The sequence below is a fragment of the Carassius gibelio genome, chromosome B25 (genome assembly GCF_023724105.1).
Source record: "Carassius gibelio isolate Cgi1373 ecotype wild population from Czech Republic chromosome B25, carGib1.2-hapl.c, whole genome shotgun sequence".
Lineage (NCBI taxonomy): Eukaryota > Metazoa > Chordata > Actinopteri > Cypriniformes > Cyprinidae > Carassius > Carassius gibelio.
This window is the reverse complement of record NC_068420.1, coordinates 6,125,195-6,150,889: the sequence shown is the minus strand read 5'-3', so window position 1 is coordinate 6,150,889 and position 25,695 is coordinate 6,125,195. Positions and strand designations below refer to the sequence as shown.

Below are 25,695 nucleotides of genomic sequence, written 5' to 3'. Positions count from 1 at the left end.
GAATAAAAAGTGTGTCTGATTTGTTCACGGTCAAAAAGACGAGGCGTTTATTCAAGCAACACAACAGCATTAAGAAAACCTGGATCCTTTATTGAAGATTTGTTTACAAAAGCAGGTTGGAGTGGGTCAGGAATCTGACCCTGTGGAATGCCGGTTTGAACTGGACCCAGGATGTGCCGCTCTGCGGATCAGGACTGGTGCGTGATGGTCCCACGAGGGGGCGGAGCTCCAGCGAGCACATACACGTTCTCTCTTTTCACTAAAACTCTAGTGGCACCCAATTCAATCCCCTTAAACCCAGAGTCCTGTCGTCCCCCCAAAATTAAATTACTCTTTAGCTACTGCGTAAGGCTTTTCCACCTCGATTTTGCCGCAGTCGTGGATCATGACGTCCTTGAGAGGTTTATCTCTCCCATCAGTCTTTGTGCTCTCAATCGTTCTCACCACATCCTAGAAGACAGCAGGACACGTAGCACAGACACTGGAGTTAAACGCACACATGACTTAATCTCCACAGATTAAATAAAGTTGAGATGCTCACCATGCCCTCCAAGATTTTGCCGAACACAACATGTTTGCCATCCAGCCATGGAGTCTGGACCGTGGTGATGAAGAACTGGGAGCCGTTGGTGTCTTTGCCGGCATTGGCCATGCTGAGCCAACCAGGACCATAATGCTTCAGCTTGAAGTTCTCATCAGGGAAACGGTCTCCATAGATGCTCTTACCTAAATAAAGAGGTGTTAGAAATCAAGTAATACTTCTTCAGATGATAAACTGAGGCAGGGTTTCAAGCAAAAAAAAAAAAAAAAAAACGGGGTGGGGTGGACCGGGCGGGGCCTCAAAAAACATACCGAAGAACATTACGATAAAACATGGAATTCATCTTAAACAAAAGGGATTTTAGTATTGTGATACCTCCAGTTCCATCTCCTTTAGTGAAATCTCCTCCCTGGATCATGAAGTCTTTGATCACACGGTGGAACTTGCTGCCCTTGTAACCAAACCCTTTCTGGAAATCAGAATTGCGAATTTCAGACTCATTTTACTGTGAATCATGAATGGCGAGAGAAAAAAAAAAAAACTTCACCTCCCCAGTAGCCAGCTGGAGGAAATTTTCTGTTGTTTTTGGGACCGTCTTTCCAAAGAGTCCAATGACAATCCGTCCTGCATCCTCATCACCGATCCTTATGTCAAAGTACACCTGGGAAAACGACCAAATCCAGAGTCACACCAGAACATCACAAATCAGTTCTGCCTATGCATTATGGTGAATCCACTTCATAAAACACGGAGTTATCATTAAACAAATATTAATGCGATACTTATGATTATATTATAAAACATTTGCGTGGTGTTATCAGTCTTCGTATATTTCGCACAACACCAATGCACTTCGGTAAGTTAAATGCACCAAAAAAAAAAAAAAAGAAGAAGTGGTTTTCAAGCAAAAAGCACTAGGCTACGCGAATCTAGCCCGATATATTAAGTGTGAACGCAACATTAGATTCCAATTCGAATTGTGTTATTTGTGTGCAATAGGCCAGACACGGCGTGCGTTGCAGTGAATAGAGCAGAGCAGCGCATTGTTTTTGTACCTTGGCCGTGACTTTCGGTCCTTTTTTCTTCTCATCCGCCTCTGACCCGCTCGGGAAAAGCAGGAAAATCACCGAGCCGACGATCAATGTGACTGCCACCAGAAACTTCATCCTCCTCTCGCAGATCCGCACCATATGAACAACCCCCCAAAAAACTGTATGTGTGGCGAAGATTGTGTATTCGGGTTTGTGGGGCATCCGGGGAGGAGATTTGAGCCCAGAATTCCTCAACATTGAGATTTGAGCGCTAGAGCTGATCCAGGAACAGCTAAATGAATCAACTCACTGTAGGAACCTACGATGCTGTGCGCACGATGAACTGATCTGAAAACAGGCACCGGGAGGGCACTCCGCTCTAGATGACGTGTCCTGACACATCTGATGCTGATTGGGCGAGCGTTTGTCTGTCAAGGATTGAAGAGCCAATCAGAGTTTGAAACGCGTAAGGAATGGACGGAGCCACAGGGTTTTCAGTGGAGACGTATCGGCATTAAAGGCGCACGACGAGACAAAAGCAAGAAGCTGATGTGTGTAATGGCATGCAGACATTTAACGAATGTAATGGAGTAAAAAATGCTTACAACATAAATATAAGTACCTCAAGTTAAAACAATACACCACAAATTTAGGCTGCTAAAAAAAAAAGGCTAGTCGAGACAAAAGTTTCTCACATCTCGAGTTTGTGGTAATAATATCTGACAGGGTGATGGGTTTCGTCTTTTAACACTTTTTTGGTGTATGATATGAATATATAACTCCTGTCAGTGTCATATTCCCACTCCTGTGGGTATTTTCTATATTATTTTATGAATCGTAATGTAGTTGTAGGTCCATCCATAACAAATGTCCCGTTATGAAGGTGGAATACCATATTCAAAGACACATACTTTATTCTTTTTTTGACACTTAAAACATTTTATTTATTTGTATACAAAAAAAAAAAAACACATTAACATGACAAAGTTAACTTAATCTTCAAGTAGGTTTAATGTGCTTAGTCTAGACCCAAAATACTGCATGAAGATGTCTGGATGGCCCTTATAAAACTGTGCCAGCAGCCGTTTCTTCTCTTTCAGGGAATATCTGGTGTTTTCGTCAATGTTTTTCAAGAGAGAGTACAGCTCGTTTTTAGTGGAGTCCTTTATGGTCTCGGTGTACAGGTCTCTTGGCACTCGCTGACAAAACAGGGGATCTAATATACGTAGAGAAGACAAATCAGTATAGTATTTTAGTACAGTATTTAAAAAACATATGTTTCTGTGCATATATGACTAAAACTGAAAACGTAAAGCTAATTTAAGGCTAAATTAACACTGTAAATATCATACCAGTTTTGGAAGGATCTCTCTTTTTCACAATGTCATCCAGTTTCTCACTGACAAGTTTGTGAAGGGAACCTGGAATCTAATAAAAGCAAGTATGATGACGCAAAACAGCCGAAAAATAATTAGGTCTGTATTATATCATTAGTGACCAGTGCGGTCTTAATTCACGAAATAAAAGAAACCTTGAAGATCTCCTGGTGATTGTCGAGCATGAAGAGCATCAGCAGGTCTGTCTTTTCTTTGGTCAGACTCTTGCTCTGGATGACGGCTCTGGTGAAGGTCTTCTTCACAACCATTCGATTTTCAATCTGAAAATCCAAAACAAGTGTAAATGGTTGAGAAATGTATGAAGAGCACACCACATGCATTAACGACTCTTTACTTCTTTGTGCAGCCGGACGTTTGCAGCATCTGCAGCTGTGGCCATAAACTCCAGCAGCCTGCGCAGTTCCTCGCGTGCAGACGCAGACAGCAGCTTCAGCGTCAGCTGCAGGACTTCCAACGCTTGTTCAAACTTCCCGTTAGCTGGATATACAGGTAAACACAGGAAAAATTGCCACAAAGCATAGTTGTTTTTTGTAAAGAATTAATCATTTGAAGAGCGTTATTCACTCAGGAGATTCATGATCTCAGTGTAGACATCTGCCATGCTATCACAGAGGAGAGGCTTGTGCTCCATGTGTCCGTAGTGTTTGTCCAGCACATGGAACAGCAGTAGTTTACATTCATCCATCCCCTGGCCATCCTCTTCCTCACAGGAGAATGTGGGCAGCTCTCTGCTCACCTCCACCACAAGCTGATCCGGAAGGAAATCCAGCAGGTCTATGGCTGCCCACAGCCAAACATCAGCTCTGGGAGGAGGAAAGCCAGTTAGGCTTGTCGGAGCCTCATTGTCTGATTTCTTGAGTTTAAATATGAAGAGGTCTCACTGTGATTCTTTGAAGGCCTTGAGAACCTCACGGTCGAGGTAGTTGCTGGTGTAGAGAAGGTCAGGCTCATTATTACTGCCACGAGACGGCGGAGAAACAATCTTCGCACAGTTCAGCACTCCCTCCAGCAGGGGGAGATCTATCAGCTGAGACAGCTTCCGCACGGTCTGCTCGTGCCACACCTCTCGGACCACTGAAGGAGAGTTCACATCAATATTGGTTAAAGTTGCACCTAAAGGCTTTTTTGAAAGGTCTGCTGATGTGCACAGTAGTTTTTGTATTCACTGCATTTAGTTTAACACTTTGACTCATTTAACATGCATTTTTGACTCAATATTTATCCCCAGTTCAATATTGCTTTGTTGGCATGAATGTACATGATATTGTCCAAGCTTAGTATACATATGCAAAAAATAAAAATAGTAGAATAGTTGGTAGATTACCATTGGACTGGTCCATTACAAACACAGCCTTTGTACCACAAACATAAGCAGAATCTGAACAAAGCTCTTACCAGATGGAGGAAGACATTCAGTGGGAGGAGAACCGACAAGTCCAGTCAAGTCCAGCTTCTCCATGAGACGATCCAACACGTGGTCTGGTTTCACAGGTGTACTATGGGAGAATAACAGGATGTCCTGCCTAAAAAAGGTAAAAAATAAAAATATGAATCATTAGAATTTAAATTTAGAATAAAATGATTCAGTGCTACATTAGAAAACGTCTACAGTGATCTGAAACACCTGCATGGTGTGACGTTCATCGAACTCTCTTCAGTGGGAGGGAAAAGCTCCATTTCTAGCACGTCCAGGCACGGATCCTCCATCTTTAGGAATCTGTAGAGACTGCTGCTGCTGTCCTGGAAGCCTCCTGGTTTACTGGTCTTCCCCAAAACTTTGGTTCCCACCACCTCAAACACCTTACAGTCCAACAGCACCTGGCACAACCGTGCAACCATGGCTCTGGAAACCTGGGCATCTCCAAGAACCTTATTCTGGGTCAGATAATCCTGAATGACATCCACTGCATCCGAGCCCAGAAAACAGTTATCGTGAGATCTTAGATGCTGTCTGCGTTTCTTGACCTTCACTTGGGCTTGTAGAGCAGTGATAATGTGGCTCCAGATTTCTTTCTTTTCAACCTTGTTGGTTTGTACATCTTGAGGTCTGCTGATCAATCTGTGATCTAAACAAACAAACAAAAAATGTATTTTACTGTGTCATTAAGTGCTTAAAATTAATACACGTTATCTCAAACCTAAAACAAATTTTACCAAGAGGCGTGTTAAGGGGACTGTATAATTTCCCCACTATATTTAATGCAGCAACCTTATCCCGAACTGAAGCCATGTATTCGTTTCCTCGTTGCAGATGTGACTCACACTCATCAAGCGTTCTCATTAATCAACAACAGCTCATTAGCGACCTCTGCATGATTGGCTAACAGTGAACCAGTGAAAATGAGTGCATAATAACAATTCCCAGATGCAACACTAGATGGGAGCAAAACACCGTTACATAATTGAGGCTGCATTTGGAACAGCACGTTGTCATACTGCCTACTATATCTGCGGGGTGCAGTTTAAATATTGTACACATTATGAAGATTATTTAATTTACCTAGCAAATGTATCTAGAATTACTAAATGTGACGTAATGTGCAGTATACAATTAAAGCATAGGAGGTTATGTCTCCCTCAACGCAATCATCTCTTTTTTCTTTTCTTATGATTAAATAATTTTTTACACAAAAGTAGACTTTAAGAATATGAAATAATTGTTTTATGATGCAATAATGTTCTAAAGATCATGTGACAATGATAGCATGCTGTATCTGTATCTATCTATCTATCTATCTATCTATCTATCTATCTATCTATCTATCTATCTATCTGCCTTTCTGTCTGTCTGTCTATCTATCTATCTATCTATCTATCTATCTATCTATCTATCTATCTATCTATCTATCTATCTATCTATCTATCTATCTGTCTGTCTGTCTGTATGTCTCTCTCTCTCTCTCTATCTATCTATCTATCTATCTGTCAGTCTTTCTGTCTGTCTGTCTGTCTGTCTCTCTCTCTATATCTATCTCTCTATCTGTCTGTCTTTCTGTCTGTCTATCTTTCTGCCTGTCTTCTATCTATCTATCTATCTATCTATCTATCTATCTATCTATCTATCTATCTATCTATCTATCTATCTATCTATCTATCTATCTGTCTGTCTGTCTGTCTGTCTGTATTCTATCTATCTATCTATCTATCTATCTATCTATCTATCTGTCTGTCTGTATGTATGTCTCTCTCTCGATCTGTCTGTCTGTCTGTCTATCTATCTATCTATCTGTCTGTCTGTCTGTCCGTCCGTCCGTCCGTCCGTCCGTCTTTCTATAGTTTGTAATATTGTCTAGGTTTATGGCACCCTTTCATGGCAGCTGTTTCTGTTTTCCGTGTCAGATTGATCTCTCCTGTCATCATTTGAAATGAAGGATGTGTTTGTCGTATCACTTTCAGGCATATCACAAACACGCTCTCGCTGGAGAACGCAGACATGTGACCCACGATCAAACGGTGGTAATATACCACTCTGTTATCTGCATTTCTCTGTGGTCACCTCAATCACTTTCTCTCTCACACACACCACGTCTTTCTTTGTCCTTTGTGGTTCCTGCTGTTTTTAATTTGTTGAGTGTAGGGAACTTTTCTGTGCAGGTTTCAGTGCTGAACTTGAAATAGTTGCGGCAAAAACCCTGCCAGACGCCTGAGGGGCTGAAATACCTGAATGAAACATTTTAAAACAAATCTTTGTTTGATGTCCAAGAGAAAAATGAAACCGTAACATGTCTAAGGATCAAGGAAATGCTAGCATATAAATAATTCATCAGTCCTTTTGTTTGAAATCTTTGTTACATATTTTTTTTTCAGTACTGTCAATCACACAATACAGGTTAGAGAAGGAATGTAGTAGAACATACATTCTATAAATTATGATAATTATTTTGCTTTTAAATGGACAGACATAAAAACAGTAGCTTGAATTTAAAACATTCAAAGAATCAAAGAAACAAATCCTGATTCAGAACTTGTTCATTCAAACATTTGGATGATCTGTATTCGTTTGCATGATGTTCTGGCACTGCTGAGCTGAATAACTGTGACCTACACTTGCATTTCCACCGCTAGGGAGCAGTTTGTCTCCCATGATATCTGATTCCAGGGTGCATCTGAGGCCAACTTTCATCTGAGATGCAAATCTTGGAGCAACACACATGCACACAGTTACTGCTCGAGTCTGAAATCCGCTGCCCGACCGCTCACCACAACACAGGACCGTCCAGATTCCCAGTGCTCTCCAGATCAAACAAAGACAAACGGCTCAGTCTGGAGTCTGTTTGACTCAAACTTCCCCTCCACCAATCAGTGGCTAAATTACACCATGCAGGATCCAAACAGAAGCAAACAAAAGAAAACAAAGCTGATTGGCTGAGGCAGAATGTGCAGGGTGAGGTTTCAGGCATGTCTAACTGTCTAAATTGCAGGTGAAGCATTCTGCAGTCAGAAGAACTCACTTGAATCAGGAATATTTAATCTGTATATTTTGGTTATTTCTGGTCAGCTAAACTTGGTCAAAGTTTACTGGATTATTTATGAGGGCCATAACCCAAGACATGTGGCTCATGAACAAAGCTGGAGGCATCTTTGCTGTTTTAAATGAATAGATCTTTGCTTGTAGATCTTTGAACGTTTATTCAAATTAATCTGACTCCATGCTGAACAAATGAGCAAAACAGTTTCCATGCAAATTATTTTGCATCAGAGCTCAAGTGTTCCATGCATGTTGATCCAGTTTTATATAAAAAGGCAAGACCCCCCCCCCCCCATTTTTAAAAAAATAAAATAATAAAAAAATGCTGAGAAATCAAAATGCTGAGTAATAAAGAGACAAAAAATAAATATTCAAATAAATGTGTGTATAGTTTTTTTTATCTAAATAAAGGCTTCTTGACTTAATAAAATTGATTGAAAAACATTTTATTAGAAATAAAACGGTAGAAATAAAGAAAAAATATTTAAATAAATAAATACTTGGCAGGTGTAAATATATATATATATATATATATATATATATATATATATATATATATATACACACACAATCTATTCTATATTCTGTATCATATTCTCTGCATAAAGTCTCAGTATGGTGGGTATTAATATATAAATCTCACTTTACCTTTCTGTTTTCCCTCTAGGAAAGCAGAAAAACAATATCAGCAAAAGTCAGTCACAGAGAGAGAGAGAGAGAGAGAGAGAGTCTGAAACACACACACACCGTGACTCCGCCCCCTTCGTCTTTATTCAATGCTTCTCAGCCTGAAGGACAGAAAGAAAGAATCACAGATCAGGACACCAGGAGGAGAGACGGGCCGAACACATCGAATCATGGCCACAGCAGACACAAGACCGCAGCACATCCTTCCGTCCGATCCCCGCGCTCCGAGCCTCTTATCACGGATCACCGGCACCAGAACCGAGCTGACTGACACCACGGCGGATCCGCGGCCAGAATGAGGGTGATTTACGTCCAGAACGCCGGCGTGGTCGCTGCTTTCTCGCCTGAGATTTTCTGCGGTAGATTATTAAAACAAAGGAACAACGGAGAAATCATGATCGAACGCGCCACGGGGAAGAGAACACGTCATAACGGAGTAGAATACGTCATAATGTTTTAGAACGCATCATAATAGAATAGTGCACAATAGATACATTGTCGTTCTAATTGTGAATGATACATTGTAGCAGTTTATAAGTGCCATAAAACCACATGGCAGGTGTTTATTAGTTTCTTTTTAATAATATTCCGTTTTAGTCCGTTCATAGCCCTGTTTTATCGTTCATAATTAGCCTGGGATTATTACTTTCCTTTAGATAGCCTACCATAGCCGGCTATAGATAGAACAGATAGACACCTCATTAAAACATGAGTCATTATTGACAATCATAAATTAGTTTTTATGTTAACATAATAAACCTTTGCATTGTAATTTATTTATTTATTTATATGCTAATTAGCTATATTAATTAGGTCTTATATTATCTATATTTCAAAGCATTTAGTCAAGATATTTAAACATACAGGAAGGTATAAATCCTCCCACGTGATGGAGACACATAGGCCAGGTGACCCGCCAGGCCCCTCAGTGGTGGCGGAGGCCTCTGAGGGCCCTGGTGAGGTCAAACGCAGCAGCTCTGGTGTGAAGAAACATCATCACAAACACAACCTGAAGCATCGCTATGAGCTGCTGGAGACCCTGGGGAGAGGAACGTACGGCAAAGTCAAGAAGGCCATCGAGCGCCATTCTGGAAGAGAGGTGAGAGCTTCAAGCATCTGATAAATAAATCAGTCTAATGTAGTACATCTGAACTGCTATCCAGAAGGTTGTAGTTTCGATTCCTGCTTTACCCTCTAGTTGAAACACACTGTTGTGGTTCCATAGTGATTTCAGATGGAAATGCATTGATACATTTATATATTGAACTTTTGAATCAAATAATCATTTGATAAATGAAAGTAGACTTGGCCTGGATCTTGGGCCGGCTGTAGTTTGTTGTTTAGGGTGTCAGCTCTGCTATAAAATCTGTTGTTGTGTTTGGCTCTTTTCGTCCATCTCATGGGAATTCCACCCAACGCGTGTGCGGCGCATGCATTCGCTTGTGCAAGAGCAGATGTTTTAAATCTCATGTAAAGTTGCTCTAATAGTCCCCAATGAAACACATCCCTCTTCAACCAATTGATCGTTTCTGTTGCAGTTGGGTTCAAAGGTGACTGCTGACCACTCTTGGTAAATAATAATGCAACCAGCTCCAAATGTGTTAGAGAACTTGAGTTCTGAAACCTCGGGGTGCTAATGAACTCTGACCTAGATGCTAAGTTCTGCTGTGGGTATCTAGGTCAGGCAGGGCTTCAGTGTTCGTTTGTTCATTAATCAAACACACCGGATTCATTCGCCACACTTTGGCACGTGGCTATTGTTGTTGTTTAACATTGTCCTCTAAATGGCTCAGTCACCACAGAACCTGGAACAGCTACTAGGGGAAATGAAATCTTTCCATTCTGCTAAAGTTATACCAAAAATTAAAATTTGGTTATTTACTCATCCTCATGTCAGTCTTTAAAATGTCTCCATGTTTTTGATCTATTCTTTGAAAGTCAGTGGGGTCCAATTTTGTTTAATATTTTGAGGATAAACATTAGCATCTGGTTGATCTGACTAGCTTCTACCAAGTAACTGATGAACTTGGATTAAAATACAGTAGAATTTGATTGGATGTAAAACTTTTGATGACAAAAGTCAAGGGAATAAGCTATGTACGACTGTATAGTTAGTCATGTTTTGTTATTAGCATTTAGCTTAGATTTTTTACCTCAGGAATAGATCTGCAACCCATTCTAGCAGTTGAAATGCCCTCTAGTCATGGATATTTCCATGGAAACACTGTTGTTGGTGACTGTTATGGGCTGTAAGCAGATATATAGCCATCTTTTAGTTTAATAATTTACAATCCAGGCTATTTCACAACACATACAGCCATATAAACACACACAGGTCTGAGTGTATTGGTGGGCAGAGTGCCATCAGAGTGTTGGCAGGCTGTTGAAGAAAGTATGAGCGCACGCTAACAGACCTAAAAATAAAACGGCACACACACTACACATACATGTTTTTTCATTTACCTCAAACTCAGACGCATGGTAAAACATAATTTGTCATGCGTGTTTGTGGGCCCATAAACAAAAAGTCACTCAGAGACATGCAGTGTTGTTTTTTTGGCATGAGATTAGTGTACTTAGCAGGAATTAGTCAGAAAAACTGTTAACCGGCCGGACACGCTGTCTGTAAAGAGTTATAGCACAGACATATAGATAACAAGACATAAAAACCACTGATAACTACCATAGAGTATAAACATTAGTCATCACAGAGTCTTAAAACACATCTACACATGCACAGCACTGGAACATTTAGATTTTTTTTCCTATATGTGATAGTGTATTCAAAAATGTAAATTCTGTAAACATGTAATCATGCTCATGTTGTTCTAAACCTATATGACTTTCTTTTGTTAAACACACACACAAAAAAAAATTAGTGCCCCTTTGTGGCATCGCTGAGAATACAGTGTACTCTCATTGCGTTGACATATTTTAGTGTGACTTCACGCTTTCATACATAGAAGTGATGACATAGTTGCATTTCACATTTTGCAATGTATTTTAAAATGGGCTTACATACCTAGAATAATTTGCATTAATTTTGAAACATGTCCGAATGCAGCGGTGCATTAAATTGGCTTTACTTGTCTAAGAGTATTTGCATTTGAGTTTTAAATTGCATTCTGATTTTCTAGACCAACAGTGTTTGAAATAGCACTTATGCATTACGGAATAGCAACTGAATAACAAAATTTACCTTTTCTGCTTGCGTTAATAGTGTTAATTGTGTTCTGATACATTTTAGAATGTTACAATGTGAAATCACACTTGCATTCTTATACATTTTGCTTTCACATAGTTATGAATATAGTTTTGAAAAATTACACAGTGCAACACTGCATTCAGTCGACCTAAGAGTATTTGCATTCATCAACTTGCATTGCAATATAAAATTGCTTTCTGAATAAGTCTTTGTGTTCGCATAAGTGCCTTCCAATTTTTTTTTGCATAATAATCTTTGAACTAGAGCTTGCGTACATAGAAACATTTACATACTTTTTTTTATTTTGTGGTCGCATACTTGCATTCCTTTTTTTTAGCGAAATTATCTTTGAAATAGAACTTTCAAACATAGAAGCATTTACTTTATTTAGTGTAGTTCCTCTAGGTGATGTCCCTTGCTAAACTAACAAACTGAATGTAATGTAATAAAGCTTTACAGTTTGTTATCTCATACACAGACAAACAGAAAGTTCTGACTGTTAATGTAAGCAACAATCCAGAGCAGCATATTCCTGACCTCTACCCCTAAGGCACAGATAACCGAAGACATTGTGTAACATATTCTTCTTTATGGCTTTACCAGCCACAGATTCACCATAATGACCTGAGCAGACAGACAGATAGCATGAGTGTGTGAGCTTTCGCACGTATGAGCTCGTGTTTGCAATGCATTTGTGGGTATCTGAATGTACAAACAAGATCAGAGGTCCACATAATGGTCAGCATTCCTTCCACAGTGTGTGATAAATGGATCACATGTTCGTCTGTGAGTGTTTCTGTGAAAAGGTCACTGTGACAGTGCGAAAGCAGACGGACACTTGAAAGGCCATCTTGAGCAGGAAATTAAAATGTTGTGGAGAATTAATATCCTGTATTGGGGCCAAAACAGTCTGATAGATTGTAGTGGGTTTTAAATTCTGATCCAGGGTCAAGTTAGGGTTTAGGGGTGATTGCTAGGGCATTCAGGGTGCTTGCTGGGCTCTAGGGTTGCTGGGTGGTTACTAGTGTGGTTGTCAGGGTTTTGGGGCAGTTGCTAGGGCATTCAGCATAATTGCAAATGTTTGAGGTGATTGCTAGGGTGTCTGGGGTGATTGCTGGATAGTAGCTAGGGTATTTGAGGTGGTTGCTAGATATTTACCTGGGTAGTTGTGAGGGTTTTGGGTGTTTGATAAGTAGTTGCTAAGGTAGTCTCGCTGATTGCTATGTGGTTGCTAGGGTGTTTGGGTGGTTGCTAGAGTGCTAGGGTTGCTGGGTGGTTACTAGGGTGATTGCTAGGGCTTCGGATGGATGATAGCATGATTGTAGTAAATGGTTTTTTGAGTTGTTGAAAAATGGTTTCTAGGCTATTTACATTGATTGCTATGTGAATTCTAGGATATTCACGGAAAATTGCTAGTTTTGTGTAAATGCATTTTCGGGTGGTTCTTGGGTGTTCTTGTTCACCTTGCTAGATGGTAGCTAGGGTATTTAGGGTGGTTGCTAGGTATTTACTAGGAGTGGTCTCTATGTTGCCTGGGGAGATTGCTACAGTGTCAATTTTTACTAATTTTATTTAATTAAAAAGTAGCATACCTCTACACAAGATTCGAGGTTTCAATCATGTTTCATGACAAAGTATAATACTTGTTCAAATCCCTCTCTTTGCAAACACCATTAATGAAATACAAAAACTCATCTGCGCTTTTATTGATGCTGTATTCTGTTCATTTGGCTCACCGACAGATAAACAAATAAAAAGCTCCACTGGTCAGAATCCTGTTACTGTGATTTTCTTCCTGGAGATTATTTTAAACTCTTGCTCCTGCTGTGTTTGAACAAACTGCAGCATTAGTATCCCTGCCGTCTCCAGCAGACCTGGTGGGAGGTGAATACCTTCAGCTGCACATAACTTCATGAGCTCATGGAAAACGCTCGCTGATGGCTTTCCAATAAAGGTTTGCCCATTCTTCTTTTAGAGCACTGGTCCTGGTTTCTGGATTTGTTTATGTCTTTTTATTCCACATAATCAGTTTCGAAGCATTCCGCTAGGGCTTGCCTTTTATGGATATAGTCAGTGGTTTACCTTCAGCACCTCGGAAACATGTGGTTTTGGTTTCTCCAAGAAACACGGCGGTCTGCCTGCTTGCTCACCATTAATGACAAGACACGGGCTATTCTGAGAATGGATGAGTGGATGGACATGTTATAGGGACCATCACTGTGGGAATTACATCACAAAACAAAAGGAATTGACAAAGGGCTTCCTCTTTTCCAGCTAGGCTTTGTCATCAGCTCACTCATTGTTCCAGTTGTTCTTTAAATGGATGTGTAGCACGTGCCTGGGAGTGTGCGATAGGACAGAAATAGACAGGAAATCACTACCCAGATATAATTTCCTCTTTCCTCCCCATGACATCATCCATCATTCAGTCAACAGGGCAGGCATCTCCAGTTCTAGAATGTTCGTTTCTGGAGTTCTAAAACTCCAGAGGAACTGAATGTGGAACCTCATGGCTTTTATTTTATTATAAAAAAAAATAATAATAATTATATATATATATATATATATATATATATATATATATATATATATATATATATATATATATATATATATATATATATATATAAATATATAAACAATACACAAAAAAAAATTTGTTTGATCATTTCCATGAATTTTATTAATGTGAGTGATGAAAACTTGAAAAATCTCCCAATTCTGACATTTTCTTGCAATTGCAAGTTAACATTTTTTTTCTTGCAATTGCAATTGCGAGTTTATATCCAGGCAATTATGATTTTGTAACTCATAATTGTGAGTATATGTCTCATAATTCTGGGGGGAAAAATAATTATGATATCGGAATTGCGTCATGTAATCTGCATTTGCGTAAAAAAACTGCAACGTAAACTTGTAGTTTCAAGGAAAAAAGTCAATTAATTATAATTTTTTTTATTCAATGGGTGAAATAAGGTTCCATACATATTGGAGCCTGTTCAGGTAATGTGATTGTATAGAGACATCAGTGCAGTGTCCTCAGGGCCCACAAGAGCCGAATAAACACATGAGAGAGCTTTCATTCCGCTTCCAAACACTGCACCCTCATTTTCTCAAAAAAACATCAGGAAAATTACACAGCACAAGGCTGAAAATATGCTCAGCCGTGGTGTGTGTTTATGGGATAATTCTGTGTGTGCGATGGGATGATTACACCTCTCTGTCTGAAGAATCTTCTCAGGTGTTTTTCTGACATTCAGAAATAGAATGTTTTTTTCAGAGCCATGGCTAAGTGGTTAGCTATGGTGCTAATCTTTGCAATATGACTTCTAAGCTAAGAAAAACATTTTTTAATATCTTTTGACAAAGGAGAGATTGAAACTGAACCTTTTTCTTCTCTTCAGGTTGCCATCAAGTCTATCAGGAAGGAGAAGATTAAAGATGAGCAAGACATGGTTCACATTCGGCGAGAAATTGAGATCATGTCGTCCCTTCGCCACCCACATATCATCTCTATATATGAAGGTATCTATCTCTCTAACTCGGCAATAAATAAAACATACAATTCTAGTGAATAATTTATAATCTTTCATTAACTATTAATACAGTTTTGTTGTGAAGGACAGTAAATGTTTCTGGGCATCACCCCACCCAAGCATCTGGCGCTGCTGCCGGCTCCTGTCACACGTCCAGAATCGGTTCTCCTCTTTTTACAGAATCTCTCCTGTCCGCCATCGCTTTCCACAGAACAGCAGGGAATGCAAGCCCAAGGCCTTCTGGGATTGTGCAAATACAGTTTAAAGAGAGAGGGGTAACAGAGTTAACATAACACAGATTTACTGTGTCAAAGAGAGTAAAATGTTTTATTCATGAAATAATATTCAAATTAAACTGGATCAGTCACGATGTGAATGTGACTTTACTCACTTCTGACCAGCATGTGTTTCAACGGTTAAGATCTCCAGTGAAACTCTGTGTTGATTATTTCTATTAAAGACATTTTTGCTGCCGTCTGGTTTCTTCTGCTGAATCTGTGCCACGGTTGGCCTGGCGAGCTCTCGGCGTGCTGACTCGACTTTTTTTCCACCTAAAGTCCGTCTGGGTTTATAGGCCAGTTTATTTTTGAAGAGTTGCCGTATTTATCTTTGTTCGGTCTCATGACTCCGCCTGTGTTGTGGTTGGCCCGACTCAAAGAGGGGAGAACACCTCTTTAAATGAGTCTCTGGAGTTACCAGCTCTAAATGAGTCTCTGTAGACTCTTTTTTTTTTTCTCGTGTCTGGCTTTGTCTTTCATTGCTCCAGTGTCAGAGTGTCTTTCTCTTTTAATTTTGTGAGGTTTTAAATTATGTTTATGGGTTTGGGCTGGTCGTGGAAATTTTCAGATAGAGGAATGAATGTGAATTGTTTGTGTACCAGTTTAGCTGCATTAACTTCCCAGAGGACTATTTTTATAACTCAAAGGTAGCTCTCTGATTGCCCACAAGTTCAAGAGTCACGAGTATTAAACGTTTTTCCTAAAATTCCACTTGAGCAAAGTCTCCTTTTAGAGAAACAATTGAGATGACCTCATTTGGGATTTTCCTTTCCTACAGGCTGCATATCATGGTCTAATTTATCGCTGAGCTCCGATATTTAGCATCACTGTAAGAAGACTGAGATTTACTCTCTTTGACACAGTAAATCTGTGTTATGTTAACTCTGTTACCCCTCTCTCTTTAAACTGTATTTGGGCTTGCATTCCCTGCTGTTCTGTGGAAAGCGATGGCGGACAGGAGAGATTCTGTAAAAAGATGAGAACCGATTCTGGACGTGTGACAGGAGCCGGCAGCAGCGCCAGATGCTTGGGTGGGGTCATGCGTATGAGGATTTTTGGGGTTTTGAAGAAACAGCCACTTTCTGCTGCGTCGGACTATAATTTGCTGTGTTCGTTCCTCTGGATTTTTCGGCTTCTCCTGGTCATTACCAGATTCTGCTGTGACCCGCTGAACTTTCTGGACTGTCCACTACAAAAAAAAGTCTTTTCATTTTTATGCATCCAGTAGTTTTGTCCTTGTACTTTTTCATTGCGGGTTGCATTCTGAAGAAACAAGGCGCCACTGTACATGTTTATTTTTGACTGGACGCCTCCCTGTTGAAGCCTTGCCCTGTCTATAGTAGACATGGGTCATGTTATTCAGATGGTCATTTACTGAGGTCTACAAATTTATCTAGGTTTTTTCTTAACTTCTATATAGATACTTACTGTACTTCTGTAATACTTAATGGGAAATAAAGGATAAAAATACTGGACAGCTTTATTGTGAATTGTATTTCTCAAAAAAAATTTTTTACTAATCATTAATTAAACAGTTTAAACAAACATATATGTATGAAATATCATGCATAAACATACAAGGTATAAATAAACTGATCCGATTTTCATGATATTGTTTTATTCTGCAGTGTTTGAAAATAAGGACAAGATAGTGATCGTCATGGAATATGCTAGTAAAGGTGAACTCTATGACTACATCAGCGAACGCAGACGCCTGACTGAGAGAGAAACCCGGCACTTCTTCAGGCAGATCGTCTCTGCTGTGCACTACTGCCACAAGGTATATGCACCATTCTTATCTCTCTATTTCTCTTTCTCAATCCCATTCTCTTCTCAGAGAGAGCCTCATGTTTCATCAGGGTTTCCCGCAGAGCTGCACGTGCGCTTATTCGATGAAATCGGGCCGTTCAGTGTGAGTCTATTATCTTTGGCTCTTGTCAGATTGGGAGGAATCTTGGAACAGACAACTGATGTGAAACGGCTTTGCATCATGGGTCACACATTTCAACGTTTAGCAGAGCTGTCAATGGAGTAATAAACCACTCATTTGTAAATTTCCTTGAAGTCTTGCGCCTGTGTAAAAGGGCTTCCCAGTTTCTTACAATTGTACATTAGGATTATATTTGGAATTGGATTCCCATACCTGCATACCTTATTGAACAACATCAACAACCACCATTTATTCTGATAATTTTCAAAATATTACTGTTATTGTGTCATGAAATGTAGTTTTAAAGGTATTTCAGGTGAGAATGTAGTTGTTTTAAACTCAAATCTGTGGCTTATTTATAAAGACAGCTCCTATTTAAAAACGTGTTTTGCCTATTTCGGAGACAATCAGCTCCACGCGATCAGCATGAATTACCGGACTTGTGTCCTCCCGTCCATGTGAGATCACTCTCCCGAGTCAAACTCCGAAAATTTCAAGTCTGAAATCTGTGTACTTTTAGTATTTAGAAACACATGCAGACCTACATCACCAGACTATTTGCCTAATCTTCACGGTACATTAGACTGCGGTGGAAACGCAGAAAGCAACAGGTTGGGGGGTTGTTCCTGGTACAGTTGTTTCGGGTAATTTCGGTGGAAATGTGGCTTAGGTTTTGAAACAGCGAGAGTTTCAGATAAAACATTCCCATTTCCCCATGATGCACTGCTCAGAGTCAATCAAGGTCCCTGTGGGCCTTCACTGGGTGGGTTGGTTTGCAGCTGAAGATGACGTGATGTCATATCTCAGGGCAGAGGAGCTTCCAGACACTAGAGGGGAGTGTGATGAGTCATCATTGCCATGGGCAACCACAATGTGGGGGGATTTTTGGGTGGGGTCGGCCAGAAGACATAAGAAAGCAGCCTGTTAAACTGTCGATTTATAGTCCCATCTGCTAAACGCTGTGCATGCTGAACACATGCATCTTTCATGGTCATCAGACATCTGTAATGAACTCTCTCAGATCCTAAACCCCTTGTGGCTGGGTTTCCAGGCATGCTGTAACCCGAATGCTGTTTGTTACTTTAAAGGAAACACAAGGACTAACTGCACAGTCATGTTCCAATCAAAAACTGGTGTCTGAACAGAACTGGAATTACAGAGAGTGTTTGTGGAACAGATGTCAGTGGTTATTAATGATTCTGTTGGCTATGACAGTAATACCTCAGTTCTCTAAAGTGCATTCTGATGCCTTCTTTACAGAATGGTGTTGTTCACCGGGACCTGAAACTGGAAAATGTGCTACTGGATGAAAACTGTAACATAAAGGTGAGAATGCATCTGAAACGGTGGTTACGTCCTAGTTTACATCTTATATAGTGTACAACATTAGGATTAGTACGTCCCACAAAATAGTACATGGAAAAGATGCTGTACTGATTCCAGTAGATTTTATTCACCTCAGTAGTATTAAATGCAAGTATGTAACTTAAAAATTAAGAAATGGTGTATTTCATTCGTGAAATATAAGCAGAACGAGCAGGACATTGGGAAAATCACTCCTTCTGAAAACAAACACTTACTCAGAAGTAAACTTTTTGTTTCAATAAAACTAAACACTGACATCTCTGTCGTTCATTCAGATTGCTGATTTTGGTCTGTCCAACCTGTATCATAAAGACAAGCTCCTACAGACCTTCTGTGGTAGTCCACTGTACGCATCGCCAGAGATCGTCAATGGCAGACCATACTGTGGTCCAGAGGTAAGGCATGCTCAGATAAAGAAGGCTCTACAAGCTGCTCTTTATGTTGAACTTTTTTCCAGGGTCATAAAAACATGCTGGAATGGTTAACCACAGGCCTACATGACGTGATGCACAGATATAAACCCTTGAGGTTTGTATCATCATAAATGAAACACCCCACAGTTTCATTATGCTGGCGTGTGAAATCCACTGTGAGCGGCTGTGATCTATCAGAGACAGTCTGTGTGGTTAGTGAAGCCTTATTCTGCTCTTTGATGGGATTATCCTTCCACAGACCCCTAGGAAGAGGCAAACACATGCCTTGTGCTTCCCTAACTGAACAAGGAGAGCAGCTGGAGTTTCTTTCTCCAAGTATCTCTGATTATACATGTCAAACCTCGGTCAGAGTTGAAAGGTTCTTTAGAGCTTAAATGTGCCTCTCTTGTGGTATATAACTCAGGGCTTTTCAAAATAAAAGAAGTATAGTGTGCCTTATTGACTTTAGTGTGCAATAATTTGCTGCAGTTTTGCTCAAGGGTACAGAAAACACTACAATGTAGAGGATGTAATCAAAATGGTCAAACTCTTTTGAGCCGATAAACAGCCTGAAACCAACAAGAAAGGGAGACTGGTACTGTCTGATGCCATTTCTGCTTGCTAGAGACTCAAAAAAGTCATGCCATCAATAGATTGAGGCATAAAAGCACAGCCAGCACTTAACATCCCAGTCTTGTCATGTGATTTCTATCCCCCCTCTTTAAGACAGGATATCTTAAGTGTCATTGATTTAACAGTTAGTAGTAGTAACTCAGTGTTCTTTTAGAGTCAGCTGACATCAATGCCATCTTTTATTTGCAGGTAGACAGCTGGGCTCTGGGGGTGTTGCTGTATACGCTAGTCTATGGTAGCATGCCATTCGATGGAGGGGATCACAAAAATCTAATTCGACAAATCAGCAATGGAGAATATCGAGAACCATCCCAGACATCAGGTACTGGTCTTGCATAGGCTCTTTTAGACAAAGTTTAGAATATATTTTATATATTATTACTCATATATGCGGACAAATTTGTTTCTTGATCATGATAAACAAAAAGCTTGTTTGGTCTTTTGTTTAGATGCTCGTGGTCTTATTCGCTGGATGCTGATGGTCAACCCTGAGCGGCGAGCCACAGTGGAAGACATAGCCAATCACTGGTGGGTAAACTGGGGTTGGAAGACCAGTGTGTGTGACTGTGAATCACAAAGGGATGCTGGCTCGCCCATGCTGGCTCGTCTCATTGACTGGCAGAACCGGACCGAACCTCGACCCATTAAAGTCATCCGTTCTGAGCCATTTCTGCTTGTCCGTCAGCGGCCCAAAAAGTCCAAGAAAGAGAATGATGTCGGTGTGTCCCACTGTAATGGAGAGGACAGCCTGGGCCAAAAGAGACCAAAGGGCATCCTGAAGACAAGAACTTCTGAAGAGCAACGCTCTCCAAGTCTGGAAGAAATAGAATCCAGTGTGGGAACCCCAGAGAAAGAATCTGGGCCTGAAGGTGAAGAGGGTGAGGAGGAGCAGGGGCTAACAGGCAACTCTCATACCAAGGCAGTCCCTATCCTTACGAAGAAGGGAATCCTTAAAAACAACCAACAACGGGAATCTGGGTACTATTCTTCCCCAGAGCGCAGCGAGTCCTCTGACCTGCTAGGTGGCAATATGACACCCCTCGCCGCCAGCTCACCACCAAAGCGAGCGGTTGGTAGAAAGGGGATCTTGAAGCGCAACGGGAAGTATTCTACATACAGTGGCGCTCCTCCTTTGAGTGTCCTAGGGGAACCAGCACCTGGTGATTCCGGCTTATCCCGCAGTCAGAGTCGCCCATCTAGTATTGTTAGGGAGGATAGTGATACCATCACAAACAGTTCCTTCAGTGGGACTGACTGGCCCCCACCCAGAGCCCGCCCCAACATCAGAGGCTGCGCGTCTGCAGAAAACCTTCTCCAGCTGGCCAACTTTAAAGGTCTCCAGGCAGCTCCTCCCCTACATAGCGGGAAATTCAGCCGAGGAACACAGGGCTCTCCGGCGGATAACAGCAGCTTTTCTCTACTAGGAGATCTTGATGATATGACTCAGGTGTACCAACAAGCCCTGGACATCAGCAGCAACCTGTCATAGGGATGGGGGCCAGTTGAGAGGGGCCTACAAAAAAAGAAGTTGGAGCAAGTGGAAGGTTTTTGTTTGGCATGTTGTTGACAACCAGTGCAAAACTGGGATTCTATGAATGAGTCCTTTTTCAATGGGATGATATTGGAGGTTGTACACAACCAAACCTTAACTCCTAACCCTTAACCCTAATCCTACTCTATCCTACTTTACCTTTACCCAACCAAATCTTATACTCAGTTAAAATCTGTATCAAATACAACTTGGGAAACTACAGCCTAGGGGGATTTAAGGGTTTGAAGTAAGTTAAGTTGGTACTCTGGGACATTTCTCCCCATACAGGCAAGGAATAAAATGAATTGTTTACATATTAAGTATAAGGTAAGTTAGAATCAAAGTAAGGCATCATGTAACGGCAGCCTTGATGAAACAAAAATAAGAGCCAACCTGAATTTATCAAGCACCTTAAAACTCTCACAGAGCACATGTCGTTTTGATCTTTACTTTCCAAAAAAAGAAACCAGGGTCTTGCTCCAAATGAACTGTTGTGTATTATTTATTAATATTTTTTTTTGTAGATTTAGTGATACAAAACTGGTGTGGTCTGGCAGTACTGGAAGAATAAGAAACTGAAATCTCTCATTGTCCTTGATGGGAACTGACATATATAATTGTTATTTTTCTTTCTTGGTTATTGTGCTATGTCATTTATATGTAAGGTATGCATATGTAACGATCAAACTCGTATTGATCCTATGAGTCTAATCATATCTATGGAATTATAGAAGTGCCTCTTTGTTTGTTTAAATTTTTTTTATTCATATTAAATTATGTATGTCATTTCCTCAAGGTGGAGAGATGCCAGAGGAAGCTGTCATCAGATGAACAGCATTTTATTATTTTTATTTTGTTATTTTATTTTAGAGTTTGTATTGAATGCTTAGAAGAGCTTCAGGACCTCTGAGCACAAAGCCTACCCTACAGAGATTTCAAGGTTAAGTATGCCCCACTACTGAGGCCAGTACTTTAGAGTGCATTATTCAAGAAGAATAGTCAGTCCATGATCGCCTTGAAAGGAAGTTTATTTTCAGAAACCGCTGGGTAATTCAAGGTTCCAACATGCTGTATTAGTTGTTTTTGATTGAGCCCTGACAGGAACATGTGTGTGCACCATGTGTTTCTCTGGAATGGTACTCTTGTGGTTTCTTGATTGGGTTAGGTGACTGTTTAGAGTTCTGGACAGCCTCACCTTAACAAGGTTTAACTCAAGGTAGAAGTGTCAGACACAATCTCAGCTCCAAAGAATGTTCAGGCGGAGACAAGCTTGTTTGGCAATTTCCAAAGGTTCTGGACTGTAGGAACATTGTCTCTCCTGGTGTTTATCTGTTGATGCTTAGGGATTATAATTCCTCAGATCTAAGAATAACGGATTATTGGTTCTCTGTTGAACTCTGATGTCCAAAACACTCCCGTTAGAGCTAAAAAAACAAGTAGACCTATTAGTTTCAAAGCAGTGATGAGGCAGCAAATTCCAAAGGCTCTTTAGAGGCATGTTTGGACTAGATCTTAACACCACGACCCAGAGAGCTTCCCTGTATTGAAATTTAATGGGACAGAAGCGTTATTGTTTTAGAATCTATAGTTCTTTGTTTGTTGTCTACCTGCAAAATTTCAAGTGCAATTTTAGTTTTAAGGCTGATGTCTAAACGTTTTTAGAAGGCAAGTGTGAAGTAGCTGTAGTAAAAGGAGAGGTTTTAGCAAGGTGTTTATGTTCATGAAAGTATTTATGGATGGAGGACACTTTTCCAGTAAGAGGGACACATTGAATTATTCACTGGAAAGGATGACGTAGCTTTTTATTTTGCTGCATGTGAAGAAAGACTAGTGTAAGTGTAGAAATAGCGAGATGAAAGTAGATGAAAGGATAAAGGAAGAATTTTGTACCAAAGAAGGAGCTTATGGTGGAAATGTCAGAGTAAAGAAATGCTAAGTTAGCTAATTGGCTATTAGCATTAATAGAAAACATTTTTGCACCAAACATTTCAACAGAAACCAATCATGGGAGGCATTTTGTTCAAAGGAGGTCCTGGGTAGATATTATAGACACACCTAATGTGTATTGTATCTTACTGCATTTCTGTATTGCATTGTATTGTCAACTGGATTCAGTGATCAAATTATACTATGTTAGTATTTTTATGTTATTGCGCTTCTGTTTTTGATTCTCCAAAATATTATTATTGATTTACCTTACAGAAGAACGTTGTGCGTATAATCAACGATCTCTCCTGGTCTTTACAGGTTTTCAAGTGCAGACATGCAGTGCCAATGCTAATGTCTAGCATTCGCATAAACAGTCGACCAATCACAACTACTGCAGTTTCATCAGGGTCATTTGTCAGAAATGTCAAAAGCCGCCTCAGATTTGACCCAATATTTGGTGTCACGATATTCACTTGTCTACCTTTTTTGTCTTAATACTTTAGGACGAAGTTGAGCATCAACCCAAATGTGCCATTGCTAACCATAGTGCCATCCCAAGTGAGATTAACGGAGGCGGCCATTGCGAATCAAATTCAAACTTGCTTTAAGCCAAACTGGAAATACCTGGTGCATATTAGTCAGAATCAGCATAGAGGAAAACTTGACTGGATATTGTTTAATGACAGTACTGAAATGGTAGTATTATTATGTTATTTATGCATTATTTTATTCTAATTAATTACTTTTGTTGGTCAATGCCACAATCTTTTTTGGGGGGTTTGGTAACAGTTTGAGAAACAAGGACTGCCAAGGTATTTTTCGTTAGGTGCCTTTGCTATCTTTTATTATTTTTGTTTAATTTTTTGATAATAAAATTATTAAAATGGCATTTTTTTACTCTATTTATTGGTGGTGAAGCCATTTCATTTAACAGCAGTCATACAAAGTGTGCATGTGTGAGCTTGTGTCTAGACAGAAACAAACACTTAAAGACAACTGGCGAAATAACAAAATAACAGAGAGATGGTGCATCATGGTCGTGTGGTTGTGTTGCAAAGCTTTGGTGGTGTATTCAGCTGCTTTGGTTGTTGTTAAGTGGAGATATCTCGCTAACCAGTAGTGTTTTGTACCACAAAACCAAATCTGTGTAAAACCAACTCAATAAATGAATCATTTCAAAGGAGGTGATATCTGTGTCCACTTCATTTGACTGCACTAAAGGTTTGTTTTTGCATTCATAAGTCAAGGAATGTCCTACATCCAATATTTATCAGTTAGTAGACCTCAAATCTTTCCATTGATTTGCATCCCCTCTTGTGTTAAACAGGTTTATTATGACATAATGGCGAGTAAATGATGACAGAATACTAATTCTTGGGTGACCTATCTTTTTAAGCAGGCCAAAGATTTTACACAAGCCCAAAGTATGGAAAACTGTGCATGAACGAGAGACAAGATCTGAAGGGAGAAATATATAAAGGGGAGGCTGGTGTCTTTGCCAGCGTTAATTTGATCCAGAGCTGCTCCCCAGGGTCCACGGAAACAGAACAAGAGAGCGTTTTAGCCGCGTGCCAGAGAGAAAGAGAAATTTAGCAGACCTGCTGCACAAACCAGACCGACACAAATACAGTTGGGCTACTACTAGAGTCTTTGATTTTCTGCATTTAAAAGTCCTTAGGTGTGTCTCAATCTCCTGTCAAGTTCAGTAGTACAATTTCAAGTCCTATTGCCAAAAAGACTACCCAAAATGCACTTTAAAAACCATTGTGCACCAGCTGCTCACTGCATTTACTTGCAGGATATGTCTTCTTAAATCTGCTTCGATCTTAAAAAGAGTAAATATTAGCTAAACAAAAGCAGTATTCAAATGAGAATCATTTTATAAACTGCAATTAGCCTACTAGCAATTATATGCATTGAGTCTCCAGATCGGTACTCAGCAGGTGGCCTGGCTTTTGCTCTGAACTTGTTATTTGAAGCTGTTATACCGATCCAGGAACTGTGAGAGATTATGACTGATTATTATTGCTAAATGGACCACACACAGAAAGACGAGTCATCTCACGCACGCTAATCAATTCAAGATACTTTAAGAAGTCTAGATAGCACTCGCACATATTCAGACTTACTGTAGTCCACAACAGAAGAACAGACACATCTGCTTTCTACTTTCCTCTCCCCCTACCCACGGGTCAACCTCTCACTCGCTTTCTCTCTCTGTAGTGGTTTGAAAAAGTTCCAGACATTCCTGAAAGGATTCCGCTCGGCAGCGGCCAGTCAGCAATGAATTCCAGAATAGCAGTACAACGGCTAAAAATAGAGACGAGGAGGATTCGATGAAAGTAAGAAAGAAAAGTACTCTGGGGGTACCATGGTACAAAATGGTTTAATAATTGCGATAATAAAAAAAAGTAGCCTAACCGATATTATACAAATAATCTAAAAAACATGGCGGTATTGTACTGAAAATAATACCACATAGGCTAATTTTACACGGATGGTATTGATAGGCTGCTTTGAAGAATACCATGTCCAAAAACCATAGTACCATGGTATACTGTTTAATACTTTTATGTAAGTATAATACTAAGTGTTAGCATTCACATGATTCTCTGTGGTACTAGATACGGTATGGTGCATATAAAAAAATAAAAATAAAATAGCACTGTGGTACTTTTTGTTAGTTAAATACTGAATGGTTATTATATTTATACCAATGTATTTACGGTAATTGAACGTATTAAATGTAAT

At 39.9% G+C, this 25,695-nt stretch overlaps 3 protein-coding genes across 3 annotated transcripts; 1 reads left to right on the top strand and 2 right to left on the bottom strand.

Moving 5' to 3' along the window:
• Window positions 1-69: 69 nt before the first annotated feature.
• Window positions 70-1,799, bottom strand: LOC128014338 (peptidyl-prolyl cis-trans isomerase B-like). Its single transcript, XM_052597828.1, has 5 exons — window positions 1,597-1,799; window positions 1,089-1,202; window positions 917-1,010; window positions 542-726; window positions 70-450 (listed from the first exon to the last, which is right to left on the bottom strand). Exons 1-5 carry the CDS (start codon window positions 1,792-1,794, stop codon window positions 328-330), a joined length of 714 nt encoding a protein of 237 aa, XP_052453788.1. The 5' UTR covers window positions 1,795-1,799; the 3' UTR covers window positions 70-327.
• A 684-nt stretch (window positions 1,800-2,483) lies between these two features.
• depdc7b (DEP domain containing 7, paralog b) lies at window positions 2,484-5,277 on the bottom strand. Its single transcript, XM_052597827.1, has 9 exons — window positions 5,124-5,277; window positions 4,594-5,035; window positions 4,365-4,492; window positions 3,851-4,043; window positions 3,534-3,772; window positions 3,304-3,446; window positions 3,104-3,229; window positions 2,925-3,000; window positions 2,484-2,788 (listed from the first exon to the last, which is right to left on the bottom strand). The coding sequence occupies exons 1-9, from the start codon at window positions 5,248-5,250 to the stop codon at window positions 2,565-2,567; spliced, it is 1,698 nt and encodes a 565-aa protein (XP_052453787.1). The 5' UTR covers window positions 5,251-5,277; the 3' UTR covers window positions 2,484-2,564.
• A 2,848-nt stretch (window positions 5,278-8,125) lies between these two features.
• On the top strand, window positions 8,126-24,127 carry LOC128014244 (NUAK family SNF1-like kinase 1). The gene is made up of 7 exons (XM_052597646.1): window positions 8,126-9,223; window positions 14,734-14,854; window positions 16,772-16,923; window positions 18,334-18,399; window positions 18,714-18,833; window positions 19,674-19,806; window positions 19,934-24,127. The coding sequence occupies exons 1-7, from the start codon at window positions 9,014-9,016 to the stop codon at window positions 20,971-20,973; spliced, it is 1,842 nt and encodes a 613-aa protein (XP_052453606.1). The 5' UTR covers window positions 8,126-9,013; the 3' UTR covers window positions 20,974-24,127.
• The last annotated feature ends 1,568 nt before the right edge of the window (window positions 24,128-25,695 follow it).

What these genes read in the sequence shown, in the direction of transcription:
- LOC128014244 (XM_052597646.1), top strand. Translation starts at nt 9,014, where the DNA reads ATGGAGACACATAGGCCAGGTGACCCGCCAGGCCCCTCAGTGGTGGCG. An exon ending in GACCATACTGTGGTCCAGAG is followed by an intron (nt 18,834 to 19,673) that starts GTAAGGCATGCT and finishes TTTTATTTGCAG; the next exon opens with GTAGACAGCTGGGCTCTGGG. An exon ending in AGAACCATCCCAGACATCAG is followed by an intron (nt 19,807 to 19,933) that starts GTACTGGTCTTG and finishes TCTTTTGTTTAG; the next exon opens with ATGCTCGTGGTCTTATTCGC.
- depdc7b (XM_052597827.1), bottom strand. Translation starts at nt 5,250, where the DNA reads ATGAGAACGCTTGATGAGTGTGAGTCACATCTGCAACGAGGAAACGAA. An exon ending in ATGAACGTCACACCATGCAG is followed by an intron (nt 4,493 to 4,593) that starts GTGTTTCAGATC and finishes TACCTTTTTTAG; the next exon opens with GCAGGACATCCTGTTATTCT. An exon ending in ATCACCAGGAGATCTTCAAG is followed by an intron (nt 3,001 to 3,103) that starts GTTTCTTTTATT and finishes TGCTTTTATTAG; the next exon opens with ATTCCAGGTTCCCTTCACAA.
- LOC128014338 (XM_052597828.1), bottom strand. Translation starts at nt 1,794, where the DNA reads ATGCCCCACAAACCCGAATACACAATCTTCGCCACACATACAGTTTTT. An exon ending in TCCAGCTGGCTACTGGGGAG is followed by an intron (nt 1,011 to 1,088) that starts GTGAAGTTTTTT and finishes TCTGATTTCCAG; the next exon opens with AAAGGGTTTGGTTACAAGGG. An exon ending in TAAAGGAGATGGAACTGGAG is followed by an intron (nt 727 to 916) that starts GTATCACAATAC and finishes CTCTTTATTTAG; the next exon opens with GTAAGAGCATCTATGGAGAC.